General features: G+C 37.8%; 2 protein-coding genes across 2 annotated transcripts; both read right to left on the bottom strand.

The window, feature by feature from the left end:
* Window positions 1-2496: 2496 nt before the first annotated feature.
* LOC107085304 (epigen-like) lies at window positions 2497-4392 on the bottom strand. Its single transcript, XM_015375561.1, has 5 exons — window positions 4148-4392; window positions 3795-3926; window positions 3282-3402; window positions 3017-3172; window positions 2497-2809 (listed from the first exon to the last, which is right to left on the bottom strand). Exons 1-5 carry the CDS (start codon window positions 4179-4181, stop codon window positions 2755-2757), a joined length of 498 nt encoding a protein of 165 aa, XP_015231047.1. The 5' UTR covers window positions 4182-4392; the 3' UTR covers window positions 2497-2754.
* Window positions 4393-10838: 6446 nt separating this feature from the next.
* On the bottom strand, window positions 10839-25928 carry mthfd2l (methylenetetrahydrofolate dehydrogenase (NADP+ dependent) 2-like). Its single transcript, XM_015375553.1, has 8 exons — window positions 25786-25928; window positions 23749-23933; window positions 22742-22864; window positions 21617-21769; window positions 19684-19791; window positions 14433-14525; window positions 11428-11553; window positions 10839-11292 (listed from the first exon to the last, which is right to left on the bottom strand). Exons 1-8 carry the CDS (start codon window positions 25926-25928, stop codon window positions 11177-11179), a joined length of 1047 nt encoding a protein of 348 aa, XP_015231039.1. The 3' UTR covers window positions 10839-11176.
* Window positions 25929-26361: the final 433 nt, after the last annotated feature.

Raw genomic sequence — 26361 nt, 5'->3', positions numbered from 1 at the left:
TGTGTGTGTGTGTGTGTGTGTGTGTGTGTGTGTGTGTGGTTTTTAGCCTCCTTTTCTTTTGAAGATTAAAATAAAGATCCGGGCTGTATTGGGTTGATTTGCATTAGTTTCAGGTAAGGCAAGGCAAGTTTATTTGTAGGTGGACAACTCAAAGTGAATTAGATAATAAAATAGAAGAAAAGCAAATACATGAGTATAACAAATAAAACTATTGGATCACAACCTTAAACTAATAAAACCTTTGTACCTAATAACATCAGGAAGAAATCTGTTACTTTATATATATTGAAGTGTTAATCCATTCAGTGATTTATAGACTAACAGAAGGATTTTAAAGTCTATATTCTGAGCTACAGGAAGCCAGTGGAAGGACTTCATAAGCAGGCTGATGTGCTCTACTTTCTTATATCTAGTAAGAACACGGGCAGCAGCTATTTTAGAGCATTTTTTTCCTAGAATTGCACTGTTTAAAGAGGCTTAACATTGCAGTAGCTCTGCTAAACCTTAATTTATTTGGAATTTTGTCCAGTCTTTGCAATGTGGTAAGTGTTTGTCTTGTATGGGTGGCCATTCATACTATCGTTTCTCGTTATTAATTACCGGTATTATACAAAATTTCTTGTCATGATAAGAATTTTGATTTATTGTCTAGATGATTAATTTAAATTAATTATGTTTAAAAGGCTCTAAAAAATGTATTGTCAAACTATTTATTTTTACTTTTCTTCTTTTTTGTTTTCCACTTGGGTGATTGACAAGTTTGATGAACATGATCAAATGTGCTCACTATGGGATGTTTAATGGTGTAAATCACTTTTTTTTATGTAGCTGGTGTCCTGAAGAAGCCAATTTGAAATTTGCGTAGTTTTTAAACAGCAGTATTTATGGAGCTTTGGTTTTAACTATAGCTATACAGTTACCTAAGAAAGACTGAGAAGAGGTTATCATAATTGTTTAATCCTCCCTTTTATTGTTATCACTATGGTACCACAAAATAGAGTTTCAAGACATGAAGTCTGCATCGCCAGACTTGTTTTTACGTCTAAACATATCAGTGACGGGCTCTTTAAATTAAAATGCTCCAGATTATTAATAGGGCGCTTTATAGATTATGGTTATGGTCAGGGATGGACTGGGACAAAAAAATGGCCCTTGCATTTTGGACTAGACTGGCCCACCACATTTATTTTTGGTGTACTGAATGTGTATACCAACTGTGCAATACCTTGAGGCCAGGTTAATGGAAATTAGTGAGACTGGACACTTAAAATACTTCCAAAATCTTAATTTATTAACACTGTAAAATGTAAACTCCACCACAGCACAGCAACAATTGCTAGAGAGAGAGAGAGAGAGAGAGAGAGAGAGAGAGAGAAAAGTCACAGTCAACCACACAAATTACGCTACTCTTCTCATGCTCTTCTGTGCGCTGGTGCACATGCCTCCAATCGGACATCCCAGTAATAAATGAGCTTGTGTCAGTAGTCTTTCCAAATGCAATACATACAAAACAAAATAAAGCATGACGTTTCTCACAATATGTGAGACACCTTCTGTTGGTTGCATTTTTAGTGGTGAAAACGTTTTGCACAACTGGATTTTTTGTGCTTTGTTGTGGGTGGTGATTCAAAAAAGTTTTGTAAAAGACAAGGATCAGGACGGGCAAAGTAATCTATTTCCTCCTGCTCTCTGCTCTCATCTCTCTCGCCATGTCTCTCCTCAGCCGCACTGACATCATGTTCACTGCTCAGTTTGCCGTCGCCTCCCCTACAACCACAGACATCCCAAGTTCCAAAAACTCATTTCAGAGAGATGCTTAGTTTGTGTGTTTTTTCCCCTAAAAGGGATTTTTTTTCTTCCCAGCATCACCAAATGCATGTTCAGCACAAATGCTGCAAAGTTAAAAACATATTGCATGAACTGTCCACTACATGCCTGTTTAGCAGCAAGGGTTGCTGCAAAGTCAGTGAATCAAAGCAGTCCTCTGGACTTCCTTCGCTGCATTGTTTTAACCATTCGGAAATAATAAACTTAAATGGCACGGTGTTATAACTAGGATCAAATTGAAATGTGTGCAATTGACAATTCATCAATGTGGGATTTGTTTGAATTGGAGCCTTTAAAAAAAGATTTGAAATCTAAATAGAATTGTGACTGATGACACTTGTTTATGCATTTCATTATTTGGGATGTAAACAGTGTATTATATTTAAAGATGGTTTTACAGATTGATGCATTTTTATTTGGCATTTTCAGATACGAAGCTGAAAAAAAATGTTTTTAGGCTCATTCAAAGTTTTTCAATGTATTCATATTATTATTATAAAATAATTATTTATGTAAACAAACTTGTAAAATATGCTATTTAGCAAGATCTATTTTTTAACACTGTGGTGTTATCTACCATTGAAAAATACTGAATAGAGTACGAGCTTTCAATAGTAAAACTTGCTTATTTTTAATAATTTATTTGAAACAATCAGTACAAAAATAAGAAAAATAACTTAATGAAAATAGAATTATTATAAATAAAGGAGTTTTCCAACAGGTCTATGAAAGAAAATACTATTACAGAAATGGTAATTTCCTTAAAATAGTTAGAACAGAATTTAAAATTCACTTTGACACATGTTATTTTAAATTCAGTCTGCATCAAGCAAAAACAAAATATTCTAAACGTGAATGGTGGTTTTATATTATTAAATAAAATCTAGTTCAAGTTCTGTAGGAATATGGTGATGAGGGTCGATGATTTCACACCGAAGTCTCTGACGCTGCAGCTTTAATCAGAGGGGCTGAATGTTCACATCTGAAAAAAATAAAATGTCAGAATTTAAAATTAGTTTTTATTCTAAAGTAAAAAAGATACAAACCCTATAGTGACTGTGAATCTTAATTTACAACTCTAACAAGCTATTGAAGTCTTTTTTTTATTATTATATTACAACAGGCCTCTTCACAACCAAGACTTTCTGTTCTGTCAAACACATTAATATGAAATCCCAGAGTTACTCACCTTCTCTTTACAAAACAGAAGATGGCAAGAGCCAAAACAATGAAGACTACGATCAGCCCAAAGATGATGGCAATCTTCTTCTCAATATCAGGATCTTTAACTGAAGGCGAAAGTTTAATCTTCTCACATCGTAGGCCATAGTATAGAGGTGCGCAGCTGCAGAACAGAGAAATATGTCAGCGCATTCCTAATGCAAACATGAACCAACATGTGCAAAATGGTTGCTAATACACCAGAACAGGTGGGGCATCAGTTGTGTGCTTACTTGCAATGAGGACTGTTGCTGTCTTGGGGGTGGATGCATTTCCCCCCATTTAAACAAAAATTGGCATTTTTTTCTCCACAAGGCCTAACTAAATGCATGACAGTAGAGTGGCCCAAGCTCCCTGTAGAAAAAGAATGTAGAGGAGAACACTATGACAATCATGTAATCATTTTTATGCTAAGATTAACAGAGGCTCCTTTCTGCTGCAACTACTCAGTGTAAGCACTTTTTAACATAAAACTAATAGAACAGCCTAAAAAATGACAAGAAAAAGGAAACAGGACACATTTTAGCTAATAACTGTAAAAAAAATAAATAAAAATAAAATAAAAAAAACTTTCCTAAAGTGATTGATTCTTAAATACACTAATTCTGAATTAGTTATTCATCATGGTTATGGTGAGAAAGGAGTTAACTGGCTCAATAAAAAAATAGTTTACTAAACAAATTTATGGGACTTATTGCCTAATGATATTATATAAACTGCTCAATATGACTAAGAATGACACTTACTCTTTACGACCTGCTCTGTTGTAGATGAATTTTGAGGAAGGGGTGATTCAGTGGTCATAGTGCTCTCATCCAATACCTCAGAAAATCCAGTTGTGGCCAGCAGAAGTAGCACTGTCACTGTAAAGGAGAATGCTGGAATAATAAAAACATGTGTTGGAGTTAATATTGGTTTATAGGGTACAGACGGTTTAGTTTCTGTACTTTTTTTTCTATATTTGTTGTAAAAAAGAAAAAAAAGGTTTTAAAAAGTAGTCAATAACTGTTGTTCCACTGTCATACATGAAAATCATGAATTATTGTCATATGACAGTAATTGTCATAGTAATTGTCTAAAAAATAATCCAGAAACTCACCTTTCTCTAGGTACGTCTGTCTTTGTGTGGACATCTTGTCTTTTTTCCACTTTGATGTTTTCTGCTTAATGTCTTCTGCCTTCTTAGGTGTCTGTTCAGACTATATATCCTGCTCCGATCCTCAGAAGAAAATTCATGGCCAATCAAAGACCTGCCAATTCTTCAACAAAGAAAGGTATTTCCTTCCGAGAAAAAAAAAAATAAATCATTTGCATCATTCCTTTCACCTGCCTTTCGTGACTACATGCAGAGGCAAAGCTGTGGGTTGATCACTGGCAAGGGTGATAGTGGTGAACACGTGTTCACTCGGCTCCCTAAGGGCATTCTAAAGAAGCACCTACGCAAGCCTTGGGGCAGTTTGAGAGTTCACCACAAGTATGTGTTTTAAGTTTGATAAAGGCGACTCCACTGACAGTTACATGTGTTGCAAACACCCAGTTTCCTCAGAGATGAGATAACAAAAGAGAGTTTCTGGCTAGACTCTTTTCTATGTCTGCCTCATTTGCTCTGTCCAAAAATTGCAGATAGAAATAATATTAGATTGCTTTAAAGTTATTAAACCGCCTAGAGCATCAAAAGGCATAGAACCATAGAAAACTATGGTTATATTTTTATTTTTAAACTAGGCATTGGAGTTGTTTACTCCCCACTTAATTTCAGTCTTTTGAAATTGTCTAGCCTTTTTTTTCCCCCACATAACAATCTGAGGTTATTTTTCTTGATATATATCTAGCATGTTTTCTGGATTTGTAAGCCACAGCAATAATTTGCACTACGAAGTCACCACAAAACAGCCTTAAATCAGAGGCAACAGGACCATCACCCAGTTTTTTCCCCCTCAAAACGTATTGCTATCTATCCAGATGTTTCTGTCAGTTCTCCTTCAAGAGCAGCCGGTAGTTGGTGCACTGATGTTTTTAAGCACCTGACAGGCCCATCCTTCTAAGCACATTCCAAGTCAGATGCGAGTCAAGGCACCTATCCTTTCTTCCCCTGGGTTGTTGGAGTTTGGCCATTTGACTCAGAATGATATTTTTTATATAAATCAAAGTTGCTTGGGTGCCTAAACTGCAAAAACCTCTTCTTCTTTTCAAAGCTTTATGATGACCACAAACTCTGTTGTTAGATTGCAAATATGACTGTTGTAAATGAAATATATAACACTAAGTATGCATGCTGCCTGTTTCTTTTGTTGGCATTTTTTGTCTCAGTGAGGTAGCTAGTTTTTGTTTTTATTTGGTGAGGCATGAAAATATCGATTAAATTGACGTAAATAGTATAAGATACGGATAAAAAGATAAAATATATGGTTCTGGTTCATCAGACTTTATTAGCCCATGGTTCACCCTAAAAACCTTCTTTATATACAATTTGTTTTTTTAGGCTGGGAGGTGAGGAAAACAAACATACCCAACACTGACCAGAAATTTCTTTGAAAGCTTTGGCAATTTGCAAGACAATCGAAAATTTCTGATGGTAAAGAACAGATTCTATTTTCTCATCATGGAATGTTCTTATTACAAATATAATGGATTAGTTTTTATCTGTGGACCCTTACGGACAAATGGAATATAAATAATCTAAGATTGAATTTATAATATGGTCTCAGGAATGCTTCAAAGGTAGGAATTCGTGGCTTTATTTTTGAAATTCTGATTTAACGTGCAGTTGTGCTTTGGTGCTCACGATTTCCAGACGAACTCTGTTGCTCCATCATTTTGACTGAATCTTAGCTGCACCCAGCAATACCAGACAATGCTATTAGCCTGGCTTGGCTAACAACCAAAGACCCTGGATGAATATAGAGGTTTCGAAATCGCTAAAAGCACAAAACTAAGCTTTCAAATCTGGTGATAAAGAGGCACTGAGGACAGAGCGTGCCAACTTAAACCGTACCATCAGATCAGCGAAGCAGAACCACAGCCAGAAACTCCAGGATCTTTTCCACTACGCCAGAAACACCAGGAGGATGTGGCAAGGCATATGGGTGATCACAGACTACAACACACTCTCCCCCACAGTAGATGCAGCAAACGCTGTCTTCCTAAATGAACTGAACAACTTCATAGGAAGATTTGAGGCACTAAACAGCACTCCAGCAGTGAAGGCCGTTCCACACCAGGGTGAGGAGGCACTAAACCTGGACATAGCTGAAGTAGGGAAGACTTTGAGGAGAGTCAACCCAAGAAAGGCCCCAGGCCCCGGTAACAAACCCGGGCGGGTGCAGAAGGTGTGGGCAGATTAGCTGGCTGATGTCCTCACAGACATTTTTAACACCTCGCTGGACCAATTCATAGTGCCAACATGCTCCAAGTCTGCCACCATTAGTCCGGTCCCAAAGAAGCCCTAGGTCAACTCACTCAATGATTACACGCATGTAGCACTGAGTCCCATCATGATGAAGTGCTCCCAAAGGCAGGTTAAAGAGCACATCGTCTCCAGTCAGCACCAAATTCCTGGGGATGCACATCACAGACACACTCACCTGGATTGCAAACACCACCTTACCGGTTAAAAGGGCACAGAAGTGCATGTACTTCTTGTGAAGGATGAGGAGAGCGCACCTGCCTCCATCCATCCTCACCACCTTCTACAGAAGCACCATAGAGAGCGTTCTGACCAGCTGTCTCACTGTGTGGTGTGGAGGCTGCAGCGCCACAGACTGGAAGAAGGTGAGGAGATTAGTTAGAACAGTAGAAAGGATGATCGGGGCTCTTCTTCCCTCCATCTGATTCAGCTCCAGCAGATTCCAAAACAACTTGTTCCCACTGCCATTAGACTGCTGAATGATGAATAAAATGGAAAAAAATAAAAGTGCTGAATGTTGGAAAAACTGTAAATCCTTTACCAGTCTTATGTTTACATTTGATCACCATTTACATTTTATCAATGCTGCACTTGAAATGTAAATGTCTTGAGAGCTGTACTAAATGAAATTTCATTTTGTATACACTCTGTGGGTACAAAATGACAATAAAGTTTGTCCAAGTCTAAAAGTTTAACCGGTGTTATTTTCAAGCGTACTGCTGTGTTTGATGTAAATATAGAAAACGATGCGCCGGTGACCAGGTGGGAGTTTTTATGAAGTGATAGTACTATTTAATTACGCATTTAATTAAGTGATTTCATTAATCCTGTAAAATTAAGGCACCCCTTTTCTTGGGACTACAGTATGGCAGCAAATGTTCTACACAATGATTGCTTTTTAACTGCAAGTGGAAAAAAGTTCAATTGTCCAGCACTCTTAAAACAAACTTGATTGGAGATCAAACAACATATATAAAAGTAAATAAAAATCTGTTCAAATTGAAACCACGATCAGAGAGATGTGAGGAAATTGTTAAACTAGCATTCTAATGGATTGAAGAATCGCTAAAATGGCAAAAAATATATATAAATAAAAAATAGTGATCAGCTGCCACACAGGGACCTGTGAATAGTGCAACCATTAGGTAACACCTATGTAAAGCTAAACTGATAGTAAAATCAACAGTGAAAAAGACCCCCAGCATGTTGGTAAGGTTACATTTTGTTATAGAACATATTAACACACTGATTGAGAAGTTAAGCAGTATTAATACATTTTTATTTGTTACTGGATGCAGACAGATGATCAAAAGATTTCCAATCACTGAGTTCAAGGCCGGGGACATTGTTAAGCATGGTGGCTCAGAAATTATGATATGAACATTCTCAATACTACATTGTGAGAACTGTTTATTGTCAGCAAGGAAACATGAATCAATTCCAATGCATGAAAATATTTGAAAAGGTCATGTTACCATGCAGCAATGCAAACATATATTATTCTACAAAAAAAGAACTGTAAACACAACAGCTGGAGAGCAGCATCTTACTTTCAGACCCACAGGATCAAAAAATTGGCGTAACCAGCCCGATTAGAGCAACAGAATACTTGTGAGATCAGTTCAACGGCAAAAAACAAAGAAAAGAAAAGAAAGCTTGGAATGCAGTCCAAAGGTTGGGAGCTCGAATATCTGTTCACAGTGCCAGGAATGGGTGGACTCCATTAGAACACAGAACATATCGCAGTTTTCAGAAACCGTAAAACTGTCTTATTGATACAAAGTAACAACAAGTATTAAATAGTATTTCTTCCTTTAGTTTGAACAGCAAATATTGTTTAATTCATTTTGTTATCAAACGTTCTTTTTGGATCAATATCATATTTCTTAATTGAATTGAAGTATTTGAGCTTGAAATTAATAAAACAGACATTGCTTATTTTTTAATCAGACTATTTTTTATTCATTCCATACTGATTGTTATCATAGAGGAGATGATCAATTTTGGCTTGGGTTTTGATTTAGAACGGGAGTTCAGTGTGTCAAATGCATTTGTTTCTATAAAACAATGAGAAAATTGAGTTTTTTCCCGTTTTTTCCACTTTTTCTTTTAAACATAGACATTATTGCTTGAATAGTTTACTTTGGCCAACTTGATCTGAAGTTTTCTAGAAGACATTTGCCTCAAAAAGAACATCACCACCAGGGCCAACCAACCACCCTGAATGAATGGAGAGGTTCGGAAATCGCTAAAAGCACAGAACTAAGCTTTCAGATCTGTTGATAAAGAGGCCCTGAGGACAGAGAGTGCCAACTTTAACCATGCCATCAGATCAGCGAAGCAGAACCACAGCCGGCAGATCCAGGAACTCTTCCATGATGCCAGCTACACCAAGAGGATGTGGCAAGGCATACGGGTGATCACAGACTACAACACAACCTCCCCCCAGTGGGTTAAGCTGATGCTGACTTCTTAAATGGATTGAACAACTTCTTTGGAAGGTTTGAGGCACTAAACAGCACTCCACCAGTGAAAGCCGTTCCACATCAGGGAGAGGAGGCACTCCACATTGACACAGCTGATGTGCGGAAGACTGGAGAGACAACCCATGAAAGGCCCCAAGCCCCGATAACATACCTGGGCAGATGTACGAGGAGTATGCAGGTCAGGTGGCCGGTGTCCTCACAGACATTCCATAGTGCAAATATGCAAATATGTGCAAGTCTGACCCCATCAATCAAAGAAGCCTCAGGTCACCTCATTTGATGACTACCGGCCTGTCATGACTCACATCATGATGAAGTGCTTCGAAAAGCTGGTTAAAGAATGCATCGCCTCCAGTCTTCCCGCAACATTCGACCCATTCCAGTTTGCCTGCCGACGGAACCGTGCCACTGAGAACGCCATCTCCTCTGCTCTTCACCTGAGCCTGGCACACCTGGGGGGAAGAATCACCACGTGCGGATGCTGTTCCTGGGCTTTAGCTCAGCCTTCAACACCATCATTCCACAGCATCTGATTGGCAAACTGGAACAGCTGGACTTGCAATTGGCTGCTAGACTTCCTCACAAACAGACCTCAGTCATTCGAGGTCGGACAGAACACCTCTGATGTCATCACCCTAAACACAGGCTCCCCTCGGGGCTGCGTCCTGAGCCCCCTGCTGTTCACTCTGATGACACATGACTACGTCTCCAGCTTCACCACCAATAACATCCTGAACATTGCAGAAGACACCATGCCTGGTTGTTATCATCAGAGAAGACAACAACCAGGACATCAACGAGGAGGTGGAGCAGCTGGTGGGCTGGTTCAAAGATAAGAGCCTGATCCTGAATGTGGAGAAGACGAAAGAGATCATTGTCTACTTCAGGAAGAAACGGCCTTACCACGCTCCACTGCTCATCAGCAGCTCAGTTGTAGAGGTGGTCAGCAGCACCAAATTCCAAGGGGTGCACATCACAGACAATCTCACCTGGTCTGTAAACACCACCTCACTGGTCAAAAGGACACAAAAACACTTGTACTTCCTGCGGAAGATAAGAAACACCAACCTGCACCCACCCATCCTCACGATCTTCTACAGAATCACCATAGAGAGCATTCTGATCAGCTGTCTCACTGTGTGGTGTGGAGGCTGCAGAGCCTCAGACTGGAAGAAGGTGAGGAGAGTAGTAAGAACAGCAGAAAGGATGATTGGGGCCCCTCTTTTCCTCCATAAAATAAATTTTATCCCAGCGCTGCGTGTCCTGGGCCCGTAACATCATCAATGACCCCTTACACCATGGTGAAGCTTTAGCTATGATGGTGGAGGAGGGGCTGGAGGTGGGTTGAAACTGTGTCATCTAAATGAAGTCACAGTGCATCCGTCGCCTGCGCACAGGAGCAGACAAGTGCGTATTGGAGGCCTTTAAAGATGAACTTAGGATGCCAATTGGCTTTCGTGGGGGTGTGGTTCAAAGCTGATTGGCTGTGTCACAGGTGGATTTATGAAAAGCAATGAGTTTCTTCACTTAAACTTCTGCCTAGGCTTAATTTTGTACATCGACAGTAAATTAATCTCAGTGCTACAACCGCCAGTTAGAACTGAGGAAGCCTCTGGGATGAGAGGTGAAAAGTCTTCTAGGAAACTTAACACCCAGTTGCCTAAACTGAACTTTTCAAGGTTGACCATGACTTGAATGACCAAGAATCTTCAGATATATACCTTATTAAATAAGACAACCAATTTCATTAGGAAACATTCGTTTTGGTTTTCCAAGACCAAAAGTATAAAATGAAGGTCTATTTTTGCCAAATAAGATTACATTTAGATATGTTTCCAATGAATGCGATAAAAAAAAAACATTTAAGAAAATGTAAATAATCCAAAAATAAACATGAGCACTGTGCCACTGACCTTTATTATGTCTTCTTTACAGTTAATTTAAAGCATATTTATTAAAATTGAACACTGCAGTAGAAAAAATATCCATATAACTTGTAAAAAGCAAAATCTTATTTAAAACAACAAATTGAACAATAATTAAGGACATAAAGATAGTACATATCAAGTAGGTTTCCAGGCAGGTATAAGATCTTGAGGTCATAGATGTTGACATGTGTTGCATGGTTACTCGAAGGATTGGTATCCGAGTTTGCATTGAACTGTATGCAGCCTATTGCATCTTTAAAAGCTGTTTCCTCTGTGTAAACCAAACTTAACTGAAGGGTGTATGCTTTTTAATGCATCAGTGCGTTTCTGGCAGCAGTCACAGTGTTTTTCATAAGCATGGCAACAGTCATGGGACCCACACCTCCAGGGACAGGTGTTAGGAAACCAGCTTTCTCCTTTACTCCTATAACAAAAAAATCAGAAACATGATATGGTGTTAAGCAATTTCCTCTATTCACAATGGTATGCTGCTCATGTCAAGGTGTTAGGAAATATCCTCTGCTGAGGCAATCTGGGTAACTTTTATTATTTGTTTTACCCTCAAAGTCCACATCTCCGATGAGACGAACCGCCCCTGTTTTCTGATCCTGGATGCGATTTATGCCAACGTCAATAACAGCTGCACCCTCTTTCACCATGTCTGCTGTAATCAGACTGGGAACACCTAACCAACAAGGAAACAAAAATGTACATATATCAATAAAGGGGAATCTAAAATATCTTTAGTCTTTTTCCCCGCAACTGGTGATGCACAAATTGTAGGTATGGACATTAGTATCCGACATGTTAGTTGGTTTTTAAAATATCAGCATCGGCCCAACAAGTAACTTGTCTGATTTAAATAAGCAAGGTTTTATTTGCATTTTGATGCTGTACATTTATCTTTAGTAGAGTTCATTACTGCAAAAGCCTCTTTATAGGTTTATAATGAAGTGTATTGAGCTGCTGATCCATTGAATGGATCAGCAGCTCAATACATAACAGATTTGTTTTCAGTTTATCAACCTCCCAGACCAATCAGGTATTCTAGTTCCAGCCTACCCTGTACATCCAGAACTAGAATGAAACATGGAGAAGAAGCATTTAGTTCCTATGATCTTCTTATCTGGAACAAACTCTCAGAAGACTGTAAAGGTGCTGAAAGCTTGAGTTCTTTTAAGTCAAAGTTAAAAACCTATTTTCTTAGAGCTGCCTTTGGCTGTTGAAGGTAAACTGCTAACTAAGGTATCATTAGGTTAAACTTGTTGACCCAAATGTTTTATTTGCTTTACTAGCTGCTTCAAATGTGTTTTATCTTTATTTGCTTTTATTCTTCTTTTATCTTACTCCTATTTTATTACTTACTTTATTTTACTTTGAATTGTTCTTGTACTAAATTGTGCTTTACAAATAAACTTGCCTTGCCTTGCCTAGTTGTTATGAATTATATAACCCTCAAGCTTGCTTAAAGTGTCTCTGGGTGGGTCCTTTCTTTAGAAAAAGCTAAAGTGATACTGATTTATTTAACTTATTTTCTATGTGTTTTTGTTTTCTCAAAGGAAACAAACAAAGAGTAGGGCTATCCCAATATTGGTACCAGAAAGTGGTCTGATATAAGCCAAAACATGCACAAAATGCATACTAAAAGTCATGCATGATTTGTGCTGATATATTGGGTCAATATCTATATCAGTCATTATTCAAAGCTGCATCATAGGTTATATATCAGGAATGAACATGTTGAATTGGGCAATCCCTAAAGAAAAAGGTTGTAAATATCAAATTGCACTATGAAAAATCTCAGTGTAGCGTAAAATGAGTCAATTTATTTTAGTCTGTGGGCTAAAAGCATCAAATGCAAAGTGGAGTTCTCATCTCACATTAAAAAAGTCCCAAATTTAAAGCTGTAAATCAGATCAGCAACACCAGCACATTTATATGTTCTTAGTTCCATGCAAAATACAGGCTAACCAATCAGCATTTAATTGAACTTTATTGATCTCACAACTGAGAAATTAACTCTGCATCTAACTCATCTCCTTTGGGGAGCAGTGGGCTGCCACTGTGCAGTGCCCAGGGAGCAAACAGGGGTTAAGGGTCTTGCTCGGAGAACCAGAGTGGAGGTTTAACTCACAACCTCAGGATACCAAGCTCTATGCCCTAACAACTAGGCCGCCACTCAAAATCAAAAATCAAAATCCCCAACAAACCAGTGTTGCCTTGAGTATTGAATCATGATGAATAATATCAGAAATCCCCACTGTCTACCATCCTGCTACCTATGTATGATGGGAAGATACACATGGGTCTTTGCCCAGTCATATAAGTTCCAGGTAATAAACTGGTACCTGCCATGGTAATTACCTTTTGATCGTTGCTCTATCTGTTAAGATGGACAGGTTTAGATTAAAAACCCCTTTCTGACTATAAAGATGAGCAAATATTTGCCTCATTGTTTAAAGAGTTGCTAAGAGACCTAAAACAATGTTGCCTCTTCGTTTCCATCTATTCTTCAACAAATAAAGAATCTTTTAATACAAACAATGGTGACCCCAGCAACCCCCAGTGAACTAAACCGTCTTATGGTAGTGTTTCTCTTCATTTGTGGTTTCACATTCCAAACTTATTAGACTGTTTTTTTTCTTCATTAAAAACAGAGTAACTTGAAACCAGTGACAGGGCAGTGAGACAGATATTTACTGAGAAATGTTTTTTCATTAATAAGGCAGCCTGTAACAAGAGCTGTTCAAGTAAGGGCTGGCAAGCCTTTTTCACAATCTCTCCTATTTTGTACAGTTCTAGCCAAAATATTTCCTTATATGCAAATTAGGAAACTATGGGGGAAAGTTATTGATAACATGAACATGACTGAAAAATGACATGACTGCTAGGTTGATTAGTAACTCTAAATTGCCCCCAGGTGTGTGCATATTTGTGTGTCCGTATGTTTTTCTGTGATGGTCTGGTTACCTGATCAAGGTTTACCCAGCCCTTTGCTCAATGACTCAATGCAGGAAAGACCCCCATGACCATAAAAGACAAGCAGTAATAGATGGAGGACATTACAGCAAAAAAAAATAATTTTATTAAGATTGTGCATATTCTCTTAATAAAATGAACATTTGTTTCTGTAATGCATATTCTGGCTGCTCAGTGGCGTGGAACCTTCTTGCATTACAGCAAGAAGGTTCCGGGTTTGATTCCAAGTTTGCATGTTCTCCCTGAGCATGCGTGGGTTCTCTCCGGGTACCCCGGCTTCCTCCCACAGTCCAAAAACATGACTGTTAGGTTAATTGGCTTCTCTAAATTTTCCTTACAGTAGGTGTGAGTGTGTGCATGAATGGTTGTTTATTTTGTTTGTCTCTGTGTTGCCCTGCGATGGACTGGCGACCTGTCCAGGTTGTACTGTACCCCCCTCTTCCCCATAGACAGCTGGAGATAGGCACCAGGACCCCTCCGCTTGGGATAAGCGTGACGAAAAGTTATCACAAAACAATGTCAACAGCACAAGTATCAGAAAGCCATCTTCCACAGAGGAGTTTCATCCTACCTAACTGTAATTACCTGCTGCTGCAATGATGATGTCAGCCAGAAGACTCAACTCTTTCAACCGATACTGTGGTGTACACCTGTGAGCAATCGTCACCGTGGCATCACCTGAGGGGGACAAAGTATCATTTAGGATTAATTAACCGACATTAATCATTCACTATTCACTCTAATGTGGACCATGGATGTTTTGTCTTGATTTCATTTACATTTGAGTCTATGGATGGGAGTTGAAACTCATAGATTTAGGTTTGATAGCACATCGCAAGAATATCAGTCTGAGAAGGGGAGCTGAATGTAAAAACTGTAAAAAATATAATCCAAGGCACATTGTGCCATAATGTATAGAAATGAAATACATTTTAGTATAGGAGTAAACCTTATGCATTTAAAAAATCTTATTTTATAAAACACAACAGCTTTATGGAAGTCAGTAAATTGCAGGTTCTTAACGGCAGTGTGTGACCCTAATAACTAAGGAAACCGTGCATTGTTTTTAGTGTTGTGCAAGTTATGGAGGCAAGGAGGAAGATAAAAAGTATCTCACAGGAAGATTCAGGAAAGATAAAGAATATGATCTAAGGAAGGAACAAGTCCCAGCAGATCAGACATATGGGTGTCATATCAGACGAAATGGCGTCAGGCTGGAAGAGCATGGAATGGAGTGACAAAACAGTTTTTACAGTCATACAGTAGGAATTTTACTTATTTTCTACCCTGGCAATCAAGTACACCGACTGTGCTTTATTTTCGTTTCCAATGAAAGGAAAATCAGGAATCAGATAATATTTAAAACAAATTATAATTTGCATGGTTAAAAGAATCTAAAACACCAAAACTGTGCTCTTTGGTGAACACTGTCATGGTCATTCCTTACTCTTGACATGTGTCTGAGTATCAAATACATCTTAAAGGATCTCAAGCAAGGGCTGGATGGTATGACAATCTTAGATTACGACAGATCAGAAAATGTTGATAGAGACTGTGAAATTGTCTTAGATGCTGTCTTAGATGATTTTTTCCTTTTTCTTTTTTATTTCTGTGGCAAACAACAACCAGGATATTTGACCATGGCTGCTGTCATACTGTAGATGTTGATCATTACTTCCCTTCCCAAACAAAACATGTTTATACTAGCTTGCCATTGACCTTGACCAAGGCACCTTTCAGTAGAACTGCAGTCAGTCCCTTGACTGGCAGGCTACCTGCCTGCCGAGAATCACCTCCCCGGTCACGGGAGCACACATCGCCCTAAACTCACGCCCATTGATGAGAAAACAGATTGACATATGAATGAGTACGCTGTGCCCTACTCGTAATTCCACAGCCCGCCAAATGTTGAAAGGGGCAGTATTATTGCCATTACTGTAAATATATAATAGAAATTTACACATTCAGTGATAAAATGTCACAGGGGATGGTATTGGGGGATGGTCATTTAAGAAGGGGGATGATTTTTAAGATTTTTTTTAAGACGGGGGATGCCACCCCCCTAATCCCCCCCTTAATTTGAGTACTAAGTATGCTGCCTAAAAGACTCGGGAAAAATGGGATTACTGATTTATGCATGCCTCAGCATTTTTTATCCTTGATCTCATTAAATGCTGGCAGAATTTTATGGTTTGGATAACAGTATTAGTCAGTGCTCATTAAACACTGCAGTAAAACAAAGTAGACAGGGTTTACCACAGAGACTTATTTTCCTGCTCATTCCTTCATCTCATTCCAACTTATTGAAAATTAAATACTTCTAAGCTTGTGGTTAGAACTATTAGAACGTGGACTGATGAGTCAAAGCAAATGTTTCAGGCCTGCTCTGTATGCAGAGACTGAAGTGTGCTTGAATCTTCAGCCACCTAACTGGATAAACCCTGCTGAAAGTGTGACGTTTTTATTAAAATAAGATTTAAAAAGGGGGCTGCGCAGTGCACCAGTGGATAGAACTGTTGCCTTGCAGCAAGAAGGTTCTGGGTTCGATTCCAAGCCCAGGGTCTTTCTGCATGGAGCTCTCCCTGAGCATGCCTGTGTTCTCTCCGGGTATTCTGGCTTCCTCCCACAGCCCAAAAACATGACTGATAGGTTAATTGGCTTCTCCAAATTCTTCTTACGTGTGATTGTGTGCGGAATGGTTGTTTGTCCTGTGTGTCTCTGTGTTGACAGGACTCCTTGCGTCCCCAGCTGTGATAAAAGTGACGGAAAATGGATGGATGGATGGATGGATGGATAAGATTTAAAATGCAAGATTTTTATTTTATGTTGTTTGCAACAGACTGTGCTTGACTCTATACTATAGGAAGCCATATAGGATAAAAGAAGATGCTTATAGCAGGGGGGATTGAGTTCCATACAGGCAGGTAAGGAACAAACTGACCAGTGGGATCACATTTTTCTAACAAAACTTTTCAGTCTTGTTCCCATCTTACTAAGCACTGAGGTCTGCGTTTGTCGTTCCAAAGATAACATCATAGGTTTGTGGCAACCTTGGTCTGTTTTATGGACTGCTTTGTTATATGTATTATTATTGTATTATCCTTTTTTATTGTATAATTTTTCATCTACGTCAGGGAAATAAACATAACAGTTGTTTAGTTAAAGGGGAAAAATTCCAACAAAATATATGCCCTATAATCCTGTAAAGGTTCTAAATGTACATTATAAACAACATTTCTCTCCAGATGAAACACCCTTTCATACTGAAGCTGCTCTGAATTGGACATGTTTTGGTAAATCCCCAAATGTATGGTAATTCATAATATATTAGAATGTCAAATGCATCCTAGGTATGGAAGATAATATTTTTTTCACAATATGCTGTGGTATACAACTTTCAAAAGCGTGTCATGCTAAAACAAATTAGAATATACACATTATTAAATAGAGACCTGACAACTTTTACATTAGGTACAACAAATACACTATGGAAGACTAGAAAATAATGTAATCTCTTGAAATATAATCTTAATATATAATGATAATTTAAAGGACCTCAATAAATAGTTAAAACAGCAAAGACAATTCAAACATACTGATATTTTCTTCATAAATTGCACAGTGAAACTAATTTGTTTTGTTGTCAATAGTTTGGATATTCACAGAGCACCCATTGTATGATTAATGACACAAAACTGTCCACTCCTAATGGATTAGAAAAGAACATTTACTTATAACCCACATTCAGCTTCTTCTAGCTCTCTTCAAACCAGCATGAAAAAGGTTTTTGATGTATTTATATATTCCATAGAGTTTACTTCCATGAGTGATTATGTAAAATGCTTGATTCATTTTGACTTTTTTAGGCATCAATTTAAAAAAATGAATTAACTGTTGGTTGAAGGACCTGGTTAGGGATGCTCATAATGTTGTTCCTGTACATCCATGTCCAGAGTCTAGAGTGGAATCGCTGGTCTTCTGACTGGCAGAGAGATGATTTTCTGTTTAATCCACCCTAGTCCTCATTTTCAGCAGAGAAAAAAGTGTAGAAAAAGTGCTGTTGTGTTTAAATCCTGCCTGTTGAATAACTCATATTGGTTCTCATATATGTCTGGAAATCACTAGTTAAATGTCTATAACTCTAAAATCCAACTTCACTGCAGACATGCCTACAGTTCAGTTTACATCCAAGTTGATGATACAACATGCACAAATATGTAAAACAGTGCCAAATGACTAAGTGGTTACTGCGTTTTACTGCCATGTAATTGCTGAAACTAAATAAAACAAACTCATACCTTTAATTCATAAACACTAACTGTAGAGGGTGCACCTAACTATGAGGGCGTGGAGAAACCAGGAGCTCGATGCGCCACATGTTTAACAGTTAAGCTGGAATTTCATGTAATTTCATCTGAAAAGCATTGACTCATTTTAACAAGTTCTCACAGAGAATGTATTTAATTTCAACATATATCTGCATCTTTTGCCAGATTTTTTTTTTGTTGTTGTTTTTTTCATGGAAAAATGTCTCTTGGTCTGATGAGTCTTCTTCCAACAGTATGACTCACAGGGTCAGATTAAAAATTATATTAAAAAAACATAAATACATGGATCCCTCACGCATTGGATCCAATGTTAGGGCAGGTAGTGATGGTGTCAGTGTGTCTCTTGGAGGCTTTAGTCCCAACTGAACCTCACCTAAACACAACAGGCCAACAAAGTGTAGTTGTTGACTATGTGAATCACTTTTACTGTATCCATCCATCTAAGATGGCTCCTTCAAGCAGGAAAAACCTGATTTCTTAAAAAGAAAAATGAGTGTGACAGTTAACTAAACTCCAACGGTCTCCACAGCCAATGGATCTCAGTTAAAACCTCTGAGGTGTGCTGGAATAAATGTACAGCTACATAATTCACCTTAAGTGAGTGAAGCAAATGTGCCAATATGAATCAAAATCTCTGAGAAATGTTTAAGACACCCCTGAATCTATAAAACAAAGACTTCAGTTTTTTTCTTGGCAAAACTTGTTAGAAAGGTATATATCTAAAAGATACATCACAATCAGATGTTACCTACATTATTATAGCCAATTTGAACGGTCCAGGACAAATCTGTGTTTACAAAATGTTTGAATTTTCTTCTTTTTTTTTAAAGGCACAACCCTAAAAAACAACAGTTAGAAATAGCTCCCAAAACAGTTACTTCAAAAACAGGTAAAACTGGTAGGGATACTTGTTTTCTCTACTGGTTTCTTCTTCTCTATAGATTTCTGGATGAGAAAAGTTTCATGATGCTAACTGGTTAGAACCGCCCCAGACGGGATGTATGTCATTCCCTGAAACCCTGAGGAACTAACCCTGTAAGGCACATTACATTTCTCTGTGCTTCTTTTGAGTTCAACAGCAACTTCAGCTTCTGGCGCACTTTAATTATATGGCTTTGCTTGTTTTTGTGCTTTCTCATGTCAGACAGCTGAACTTTGACAGTTAAAGTAAATCTTGTTGCTTAATCCTAACAGGCAACACCTTTTGAAATCCAACATTTTTTTCCTGCACCATATAAGGATTGGATCCGTTTCACAGCCATCCATTGTGCCAAAAGTTTCACCCAGTTTTCAGGCCTTCACACTCCCTTCCTTTGATCCTGTCGGACATGCATCAGCATATATTATATTTGGAGAAAAAGGCAAATACTGAAGCAAGCATTCATATCCTGACAAAAGCTCAGGGAAAACCGTGATGTTGCAACTTGCATTTTCTACAAAAATGATGAATATATTATTGAGCCGATAAACTTGTGGAGATAATAAAACAAGCAAGGAAACTGACTTACCTCCAGGGCGTTCATGGTTCCGATCACTATGCAGCAACATAGCAATGGGCATTCCAACATTTTTGGAGCGACCAGCAACCAGCACATGCTTTCCCACAGTCTGTATTCCTGCATAAACACATTCCCAGGGATGAAAACATTCAATTATTATTCTCATGAAAATCCTTATCTAAAATATTTACAGATAGTTTTGCTGTAGATTTGTGTATCAGGTCACAACGTGTTTGCAAAGAAACGATTTGTTTAAACAGTTTGTTGAGGTTAAACATTAAAACACTGATTAAGCCCTAAATGTTGAAAGTAATATTCTCTACCATATTTTCTAAAGTTATCTTTGGAATAATGATCTGACATTGAAAGAAACATAGAAAAGAAATAAATTACTCATTTAATACTTGTTACTGAAGTTGATGTCATCTACTAAATTAATCACACAGAATCAGCCTCTGTTGTTCTCTTAGCAGATCTCCAACATTGAACAAAATAGGAGTACAGATAAAGTCAAAATTCTTTATTAGTATAAATTTTGATTTTAAAACAAACACTATAAACCATCGGTTAAATCGTTTTTGGTTTTATTTTTTTGTCATTGCGCACCCTGTTATATCGTTATTGTTGATATCTTACAGCAGATAAAATAGCGTACATAGACCTGAGTCCTACGCAACATGCCTCGCCACCCATCAATGGCATTCTTTGCAAAAACAGTTACCTGAACTGAACTGCACTGATTAGCAGCCAAGTTGGATGCAGATTTTACTTTTCTTGGCAACAAACACAAACATTCCTCTATGTGTTTGATCAGGAAGCAAAATCTCCATTATTTATTTATTTTTTCCTTATTTTTTTTTCTTTTTAATGTTAATGTAGAAATGTTAGACTTTTTATCTAATACTGTGATCACAGGGGGTACCTTTATCAACATATTAAGCCACTATTTAATTAAATGATAAATATGGGGTTGAATCAAAGAACAAGGCATTTATTTTCTGTGAATGCCAGCATTGCTCAACAACTATTGGAAATGTCTGAAAAGATATACCTACTGCAGGAAGGCTCAGGCTTCAGTAAATTCCACCTGGAAGAGTCTCAGCTTCACCTGAACCACCTGCGATGTCAATTGTTCAGCTTCAGCCAATCAACTCGGTGTTGCACCTTCTCCAAAGCCAATCATCTTGCAAGACCCCCTTCATTTAGCTCCTAGCCCAGCTTCTCTCTCCCACACGCAAGAGAACTTTAACCGACCTCCACTTATCTCATTCTCAGACTGTTTGCTGTCCCACTTACCCTCTGGCTTATTCCACTACCAGAGTGCGGGCCATGGGGGAAGACTACTCTAATACTTTTCTAGGTTACTCATTTAAACCAATGTTGTTTCACAGCACTGAAGTCTTCTGCCGGGGCCCGAGCGCCAAAGAACTTATTTGGTTTATGTCTTCATCTGCTTCTGTCTCCTCTGCCCCAATCGGCCTCAGCAGATGGCCGCTCACACCGAGCCTGGTTCTGCTGGAGGTTTCTTCCTGTTAAAAGAGAATTTTCCTCTCCACTGTTGCTACATGCATGCTCACTGCTAGGGATTGCATAGAGTCAATGACTCCTCTCAATCAGCTAGTTTTCCTTAGATAGAAATATGGTGAAGAATATTATTATGTTACCGGTATAAAAAAAAAAAAAAACATTTTTCTAATTGAAGCTTTTCTCTGTGTGAGTCTCTCCAGGTTGAAAAAGTAATTTATTAAAGGTTAGACAATATCAGAAATATCAAGATCACACTGCATGACTTCCAGATATAATGGTATAAAATGGTACTAGCAGAGCACTGTGAGCATGAGTAATAACAGATCTTTACTGCCATCTAGAGAATCAATTTGGAAAAATTACTGGCAAATAAAAATAGACACCTAGAAGGGATTTAGAACCATTGTTGGTTTACCTGATCTTTTGATCATCTCCCAGACAGCTGCAGGTGTTGCAGGTACCATAGACCTCTGGTCCAGGCACAACTTCCCAATGTTCACAATATGGAAACCATCCACATCCTTCTCTGGAGCAATGGCGTTACAGACAGCTCGCTCGTTGATGTGATCTAAAGGAGGGAGAGGCGGTATATATCAGCTATAACTACATTAAGCATGAATTTTGTTATTTATTTATTATGAATATTATTATTTTCAGGTAATATTATAACTTGAAATTATTTTTATTTTATTTTACAAAATGACCAAATGTGTCTTAAATAAAGATAAAATTAGAACTGCTACCAACACATTGGACTATTCACTATTTGATACACAATATTTATACCTTTATCACTATACTATTAAAAAAAATAATAATAAAAGTGAGGTTGTTATTTAAATATAAAAATGTTTGTCATCACTTTATTTTATCTTAGGTGGTCAAAAAACACCTTAAGGAATGTGATGAGATGTTTTCCTTGCACATAAAACAATGATGTTTAACAAAAACAATGTTAAAACAAAATCAGTAAACAGTTTTTACTCCAGTAGAACGTTTTTTTAACACAAAAGAGCGTCGTTTAAAATTTCAGGTGCAGTTTTGCTCTAAACTCTGCAAATAATGACTGCAATCTTGTTTGCAAGATCTCTCTGCTTTTTCCGAGTCTGGTTCTGCTGGAGGTTTCTCCCTGTTAAAAGGGAGTTTTTCCTCTCCACTGTCGCTACAAGCATGCTTAGTGTGAGGAATTGCATCCGTGTCAATGAGTCAATGCAATCTACTGGTTTTCCTTAGATAGAAAACTTTGAATCAATTTGACTGCATGATCTGGTGATCTTTAAAGTGCCTTAAGATGACATGTGCTGTGAATTGGCCCTATAGTAATAAACTGTTTTGAATTGTTTGCGATACAGGGTTCAGCTTTATACATAAAGGATTTTAAACACCCACTGAGTTATTTAGCCTTTTTTCAACATAGGTAGCAATAGAGTTCTGACTTAGGATCTATACAAACCAAATACACTCCAAAAATAGTAGAAGAGAAATTGCACTTCATTTATAGGTAGGCAGAATTAGGATTTACAGATTCTTTTCTACATACCTGGAAGTGGCAGCTGAACCAAGAGGCCGCTGACTTTCCAGTCACGATTCATCTTATCAATTAACTCCAGCAGCTCCTCCTGGGACACGGAGCTGGGTCGAACCACTGTGTCACTGGAAATACCTGGAAATTTGAGGAATGTTACACTCCCAACACGTCAGCTTTAAACACAGCAGCAATACATGTGATCTGATTTTTATTTGTAAAAATAGCCCAACAGACGTAGTGATTTACATAAGAGTAAATAATATGGGGAGTGTGGGAGAAATAAATCAGAATATAATTTAGAACTGTTGTTTTCAGTAAGTCAGTTCTAAAATAGAAAATCATTTATTTATAGATGCCTTGGTAATAGAGCTGCTCATGTGAAATATCCATTTCTGGTATTTTTAAGAATAACAGCTTCAAACTACTTAAAATCCCTTTTGTTTTTTCTTTGAGAGGTTTTCCACATACTGTGCAATATGTGTAATATTTGCTTAGAGCTTTATTTACACAAAAGATTGCATTAATGAAGGGGTAGCATGAAGACAACCATTCGGCATCATCTTGATTGTCTTATTAAGTGGGAAATTAACTTTAATCTGAACAAAGGTCCCTTTTCAGGACAGGTAAGACATTCATGACATTATCTCCAGTAACACTAGGAATGTTTCAGCCCATGTTGTGGAAGGTATGCACATCGTCTACCTTGAATTCTTGAATAGGCTTTTTTCTCCTACTCATCTATCCATTAATATGCTTGGATGCAGCACCCTGATATGCAATCTTCCTTAGCATCTATTTTTTTCTGAAGGGTGAGGATAACGTCACTTTAAAGTGGCCATAATATATTGTTAAATATGCACTTTTTAATATTTCTAGAGGACAGATAAACATCACTCTTATGTAATGAATTAATATATGATAATCACTTCAACAATGCTCTAACTTGAGATGCATGTATATGACTGCATGATGCATTCAATGATCAGAACTGAGAAAGACAAACAATGCTTATATCTGACCCAGGATGGTGGCTGCCCGGGTCTTGTTCTTAACGTAGGTGTGACTGGCTGGATCGTCTCCGACTAAGATGACACCGAGGTGGGGTCTCATGTTGCCATGGGCAATTAGCTCTTCCACATCACGCTGGATTTCTCTGTGAATTTGACGAGCCAACTCTGTTCCTGAAATCACCACGGCGGCATGCCTGGGGAACATTATGTACAGAACAGAAAGAAGTCCTTAATAAACTATCGGCTAAAATTTTGAACTCGTCATTTTAAATCAGTTGAAGGGAAATATATTAATATTTAGACTAAACTCTTTAATAATTTTTGAAGACACCCTGTGACATCTTGTCTAAATCTTATCACATTGTAGTAGCCATTTGTCCTTTCCTGTGTTTATCGTCTCCATGGGAGGATTGTGAGTTCCTATTGTCTGCTGGATGATGGGGTTATTTAAAGTCAACCATGATTCTGTTCAGCTTTTGTTAATGAGAGGAGGCAACAGTTTTCTATTGTGTTTGGTTTAGATTAATGTCGAATTTATGTATTTATGTAAAGGGAAGTAGTGAAACTATGGACATGGTTCTGTTAATAAATGAATTTATTATAAGTAAAGTAAAGATTGGCATGATAATCTTCATTAAGCGCAGGTAAAACCAACGGCATTCAGGAATAGCAACCAGAAGCCTAAAATATAGGATTTTAGCCGCTACACACATTGTAGAAGCTCATTGAAACAGTACAACAACCACAGCTAAAGGTGGCGTGTTGTGTCAAAATGTTATCGACTCCCAGACCTGAGGTTGAATCCCAACCCTAACCACTAACTCTTTATAGGGCAACTTACCGTTTTTGATCACTTGCATACCCCTTACAAATGGAGTCCCCCCCGTCCCTAAGTGAGGTCTAGAAGAACAAGATCTATATCCAGGGATTCAGCAAAAATACTGCTGCATAGCTGTACAACTTATTTTGGCATTTGACCACTTAGATGAGCCCTGGAATGATATATTACCTACTGTAAATTAAGTTGGAAAAAAAGTTAAAAAGTCAAGAAAAAAAGGTAAAAAGTAGGTTTATAAACTAAAAAATGTAAGTGCCAGTATCAGCATTAATGCCTCTAAGGTTATGTTGTACCAAAAACACACACAAAAAAAGGGTTTCTTTCACTCTCAGGGTTTTTCATGAATTTCTTATAGAAGCACTTTTGTTATTTTTCTTAACATATTCAGGCAAATAGGCATTTCTTATTTTTACATTGACATTAATTTTTGCCATCAAAATATCTATATTTTTTGAATGTTACAAAGGTAATAAGGTCTTGTCCTGTATTCCAATAACACTATTGGCCTGAATATTAGCTTTTCAAAGTATTTCACTGAGTGCCCTATAAAAGGTCAAGTGTCACTCGCAATAAAGTCACAATCACAGCTGTGGAAGGCACCTGGATTGTAGGTGGAGGGTATAAACGTGAATGGGACAGCCTCTTCCCTACAATGGAAAGGGAAAGCAGTCGTTCCTATGGCAACAAAGTGACACAGCACGTGGGATGCGAAAATGTACATCAATATCTAAGTAAAAATAGCATAAAGAAAATAACATTATTTTGAAGACTATCTTTACCTTTATTTCAAAAATTGTTTAAAGCAATTAAAATCAGTAGTAATGTTAATTTACATGAGAGAAAATACATATATCATATGAATTGGATATTATAATTTTTAAGCACTAACGTTTCGCAAAAAAACAAAAAACAAAAAAAAAAACACGTGTATCTTTATCACAAAATAATTTAAATTTGCGAGTGACGTCGGTTCAATGTCGCGCGGAACAGGTTGCGCGCTCCCGCTGCTGTTCATTTTCTAGCAGTTTATCACATTTTAGCACAACATGATGGTGTGTTTATTTAACATATCTGGCGCCATCTACTGGTTACATTAAAACCTGCTGTGAGTTACTATCCTTCCACCGGTACTTCATTGCCGCTCTCCATCCCTTCTGTTAATTTCAACAACAAAAAAACGACAGTATTTTAAATATGGCGCCACGTACCTTTTCACAGAATGACACAGCTGCCTCTTTTGACTGTCGAGCCTTCTGTGCGTCCGCAGTTTGGCGCGGCTGCCACAGTAGTGTGCGGTTAACGGTAAGCAAATCCTGAAGGAGGAGCGTAGAGGTGCAGCGGATGCCGCCATATTTGTGCGTTTGTACGTCGGGCGCGTGGGCGTTCATGCGCGCGACGCGGACGGATAGATGGACAATTCCCCAGCAAATATGAAACATTTTGTTCCACATAGAGCGATATGGTTGGGTTGTAATAATAGCAAACGTTCTAATATTTGCCCTTCAGGTAAACATTCACGTTGACAGGTGCATAAAAATGAAATGTTTCATTACAAATGCGACGTTGAAGGCACAACAAATACAGCAAATTTCAGTGAAATGGCAAAGAAATACCATAATTTGCATGTATGTCGGTTGCTTTAGATATGAATAGCACAAAACACAGGTGATTAGAATTCATAATATTGATGATAATAATAATGAAAATAGTATGAACTAGCAATTACTTGTATCTAATTATTTTGTATTAATTCTCTATAATCAACTTTATTTTTTGCCACATTC

Source organism: Cyprinodon variegatus, unplaced genomic scaffold, assembly GCF_000732505.1.
Source record: "Cyprinodon variegatus isolate N-32 unplaced genomic scaffold, C_variegatus-1.0 Scaffold121, whole genome shotgun sequence".
Classification (NCBI taxonomy): Eukaryota; Metazoa; Chordata; class Actinopteri; order Cyprinodontiformes; family Cyprinodontidae; genus Cyprinodon; species Cyprinodon variegatus.
The sequence above is the reverse complement of the archived record's forward strand: the minus strand, read 5'-3'. Positions and strand labels throughout refer to the sequence as shown.

Bases quoted from the DNA above. Each gene is read 5' to 3' on its own strand.
- LOC107085304 (XM_015375561.1), bottom strand. From the start codon at position 4,181: ATGTCCACACAAAGACAGACGTACCTAGAGAAAG. The intron at 3,403-3,794 runs GTAAGTGTCATT...CTTTTTCTACAG, and splicing joins AACAGAGCAGGTCGTAAAGA to GGAGCTTGGGCCACTCTACT. The intron at 2,810-3,016 runs GTGAGTAACTCT...TATTTTTTTCAG, and splicing joins TTCTGTTTTGTAAAGAGAAG to ATGTGAACATTCAGCCCCTC.
- mthfd2l (XM_015375553.1), bottom strand. From the start codon at position 25,928: ATGGCGGCATCCGCTGCACCTCTACGCTCCTCCTTCAGGATTTGCTTA. The intron at 21,770-22,741 runs GTATGTAGAAAA...TCCCTCCTTTAG, and splicing joins GGTTCAGCTGCCACTTCCAG to ATCACATCAACGAGCGAGCT. The intron at 14,526-19,683 runs GTAAGTCAGTTT...TGTCCCCCTCAG, and splicing joins GAACCATGAACGCCCTGGAG to GTGATGCCACGGTGACGATT.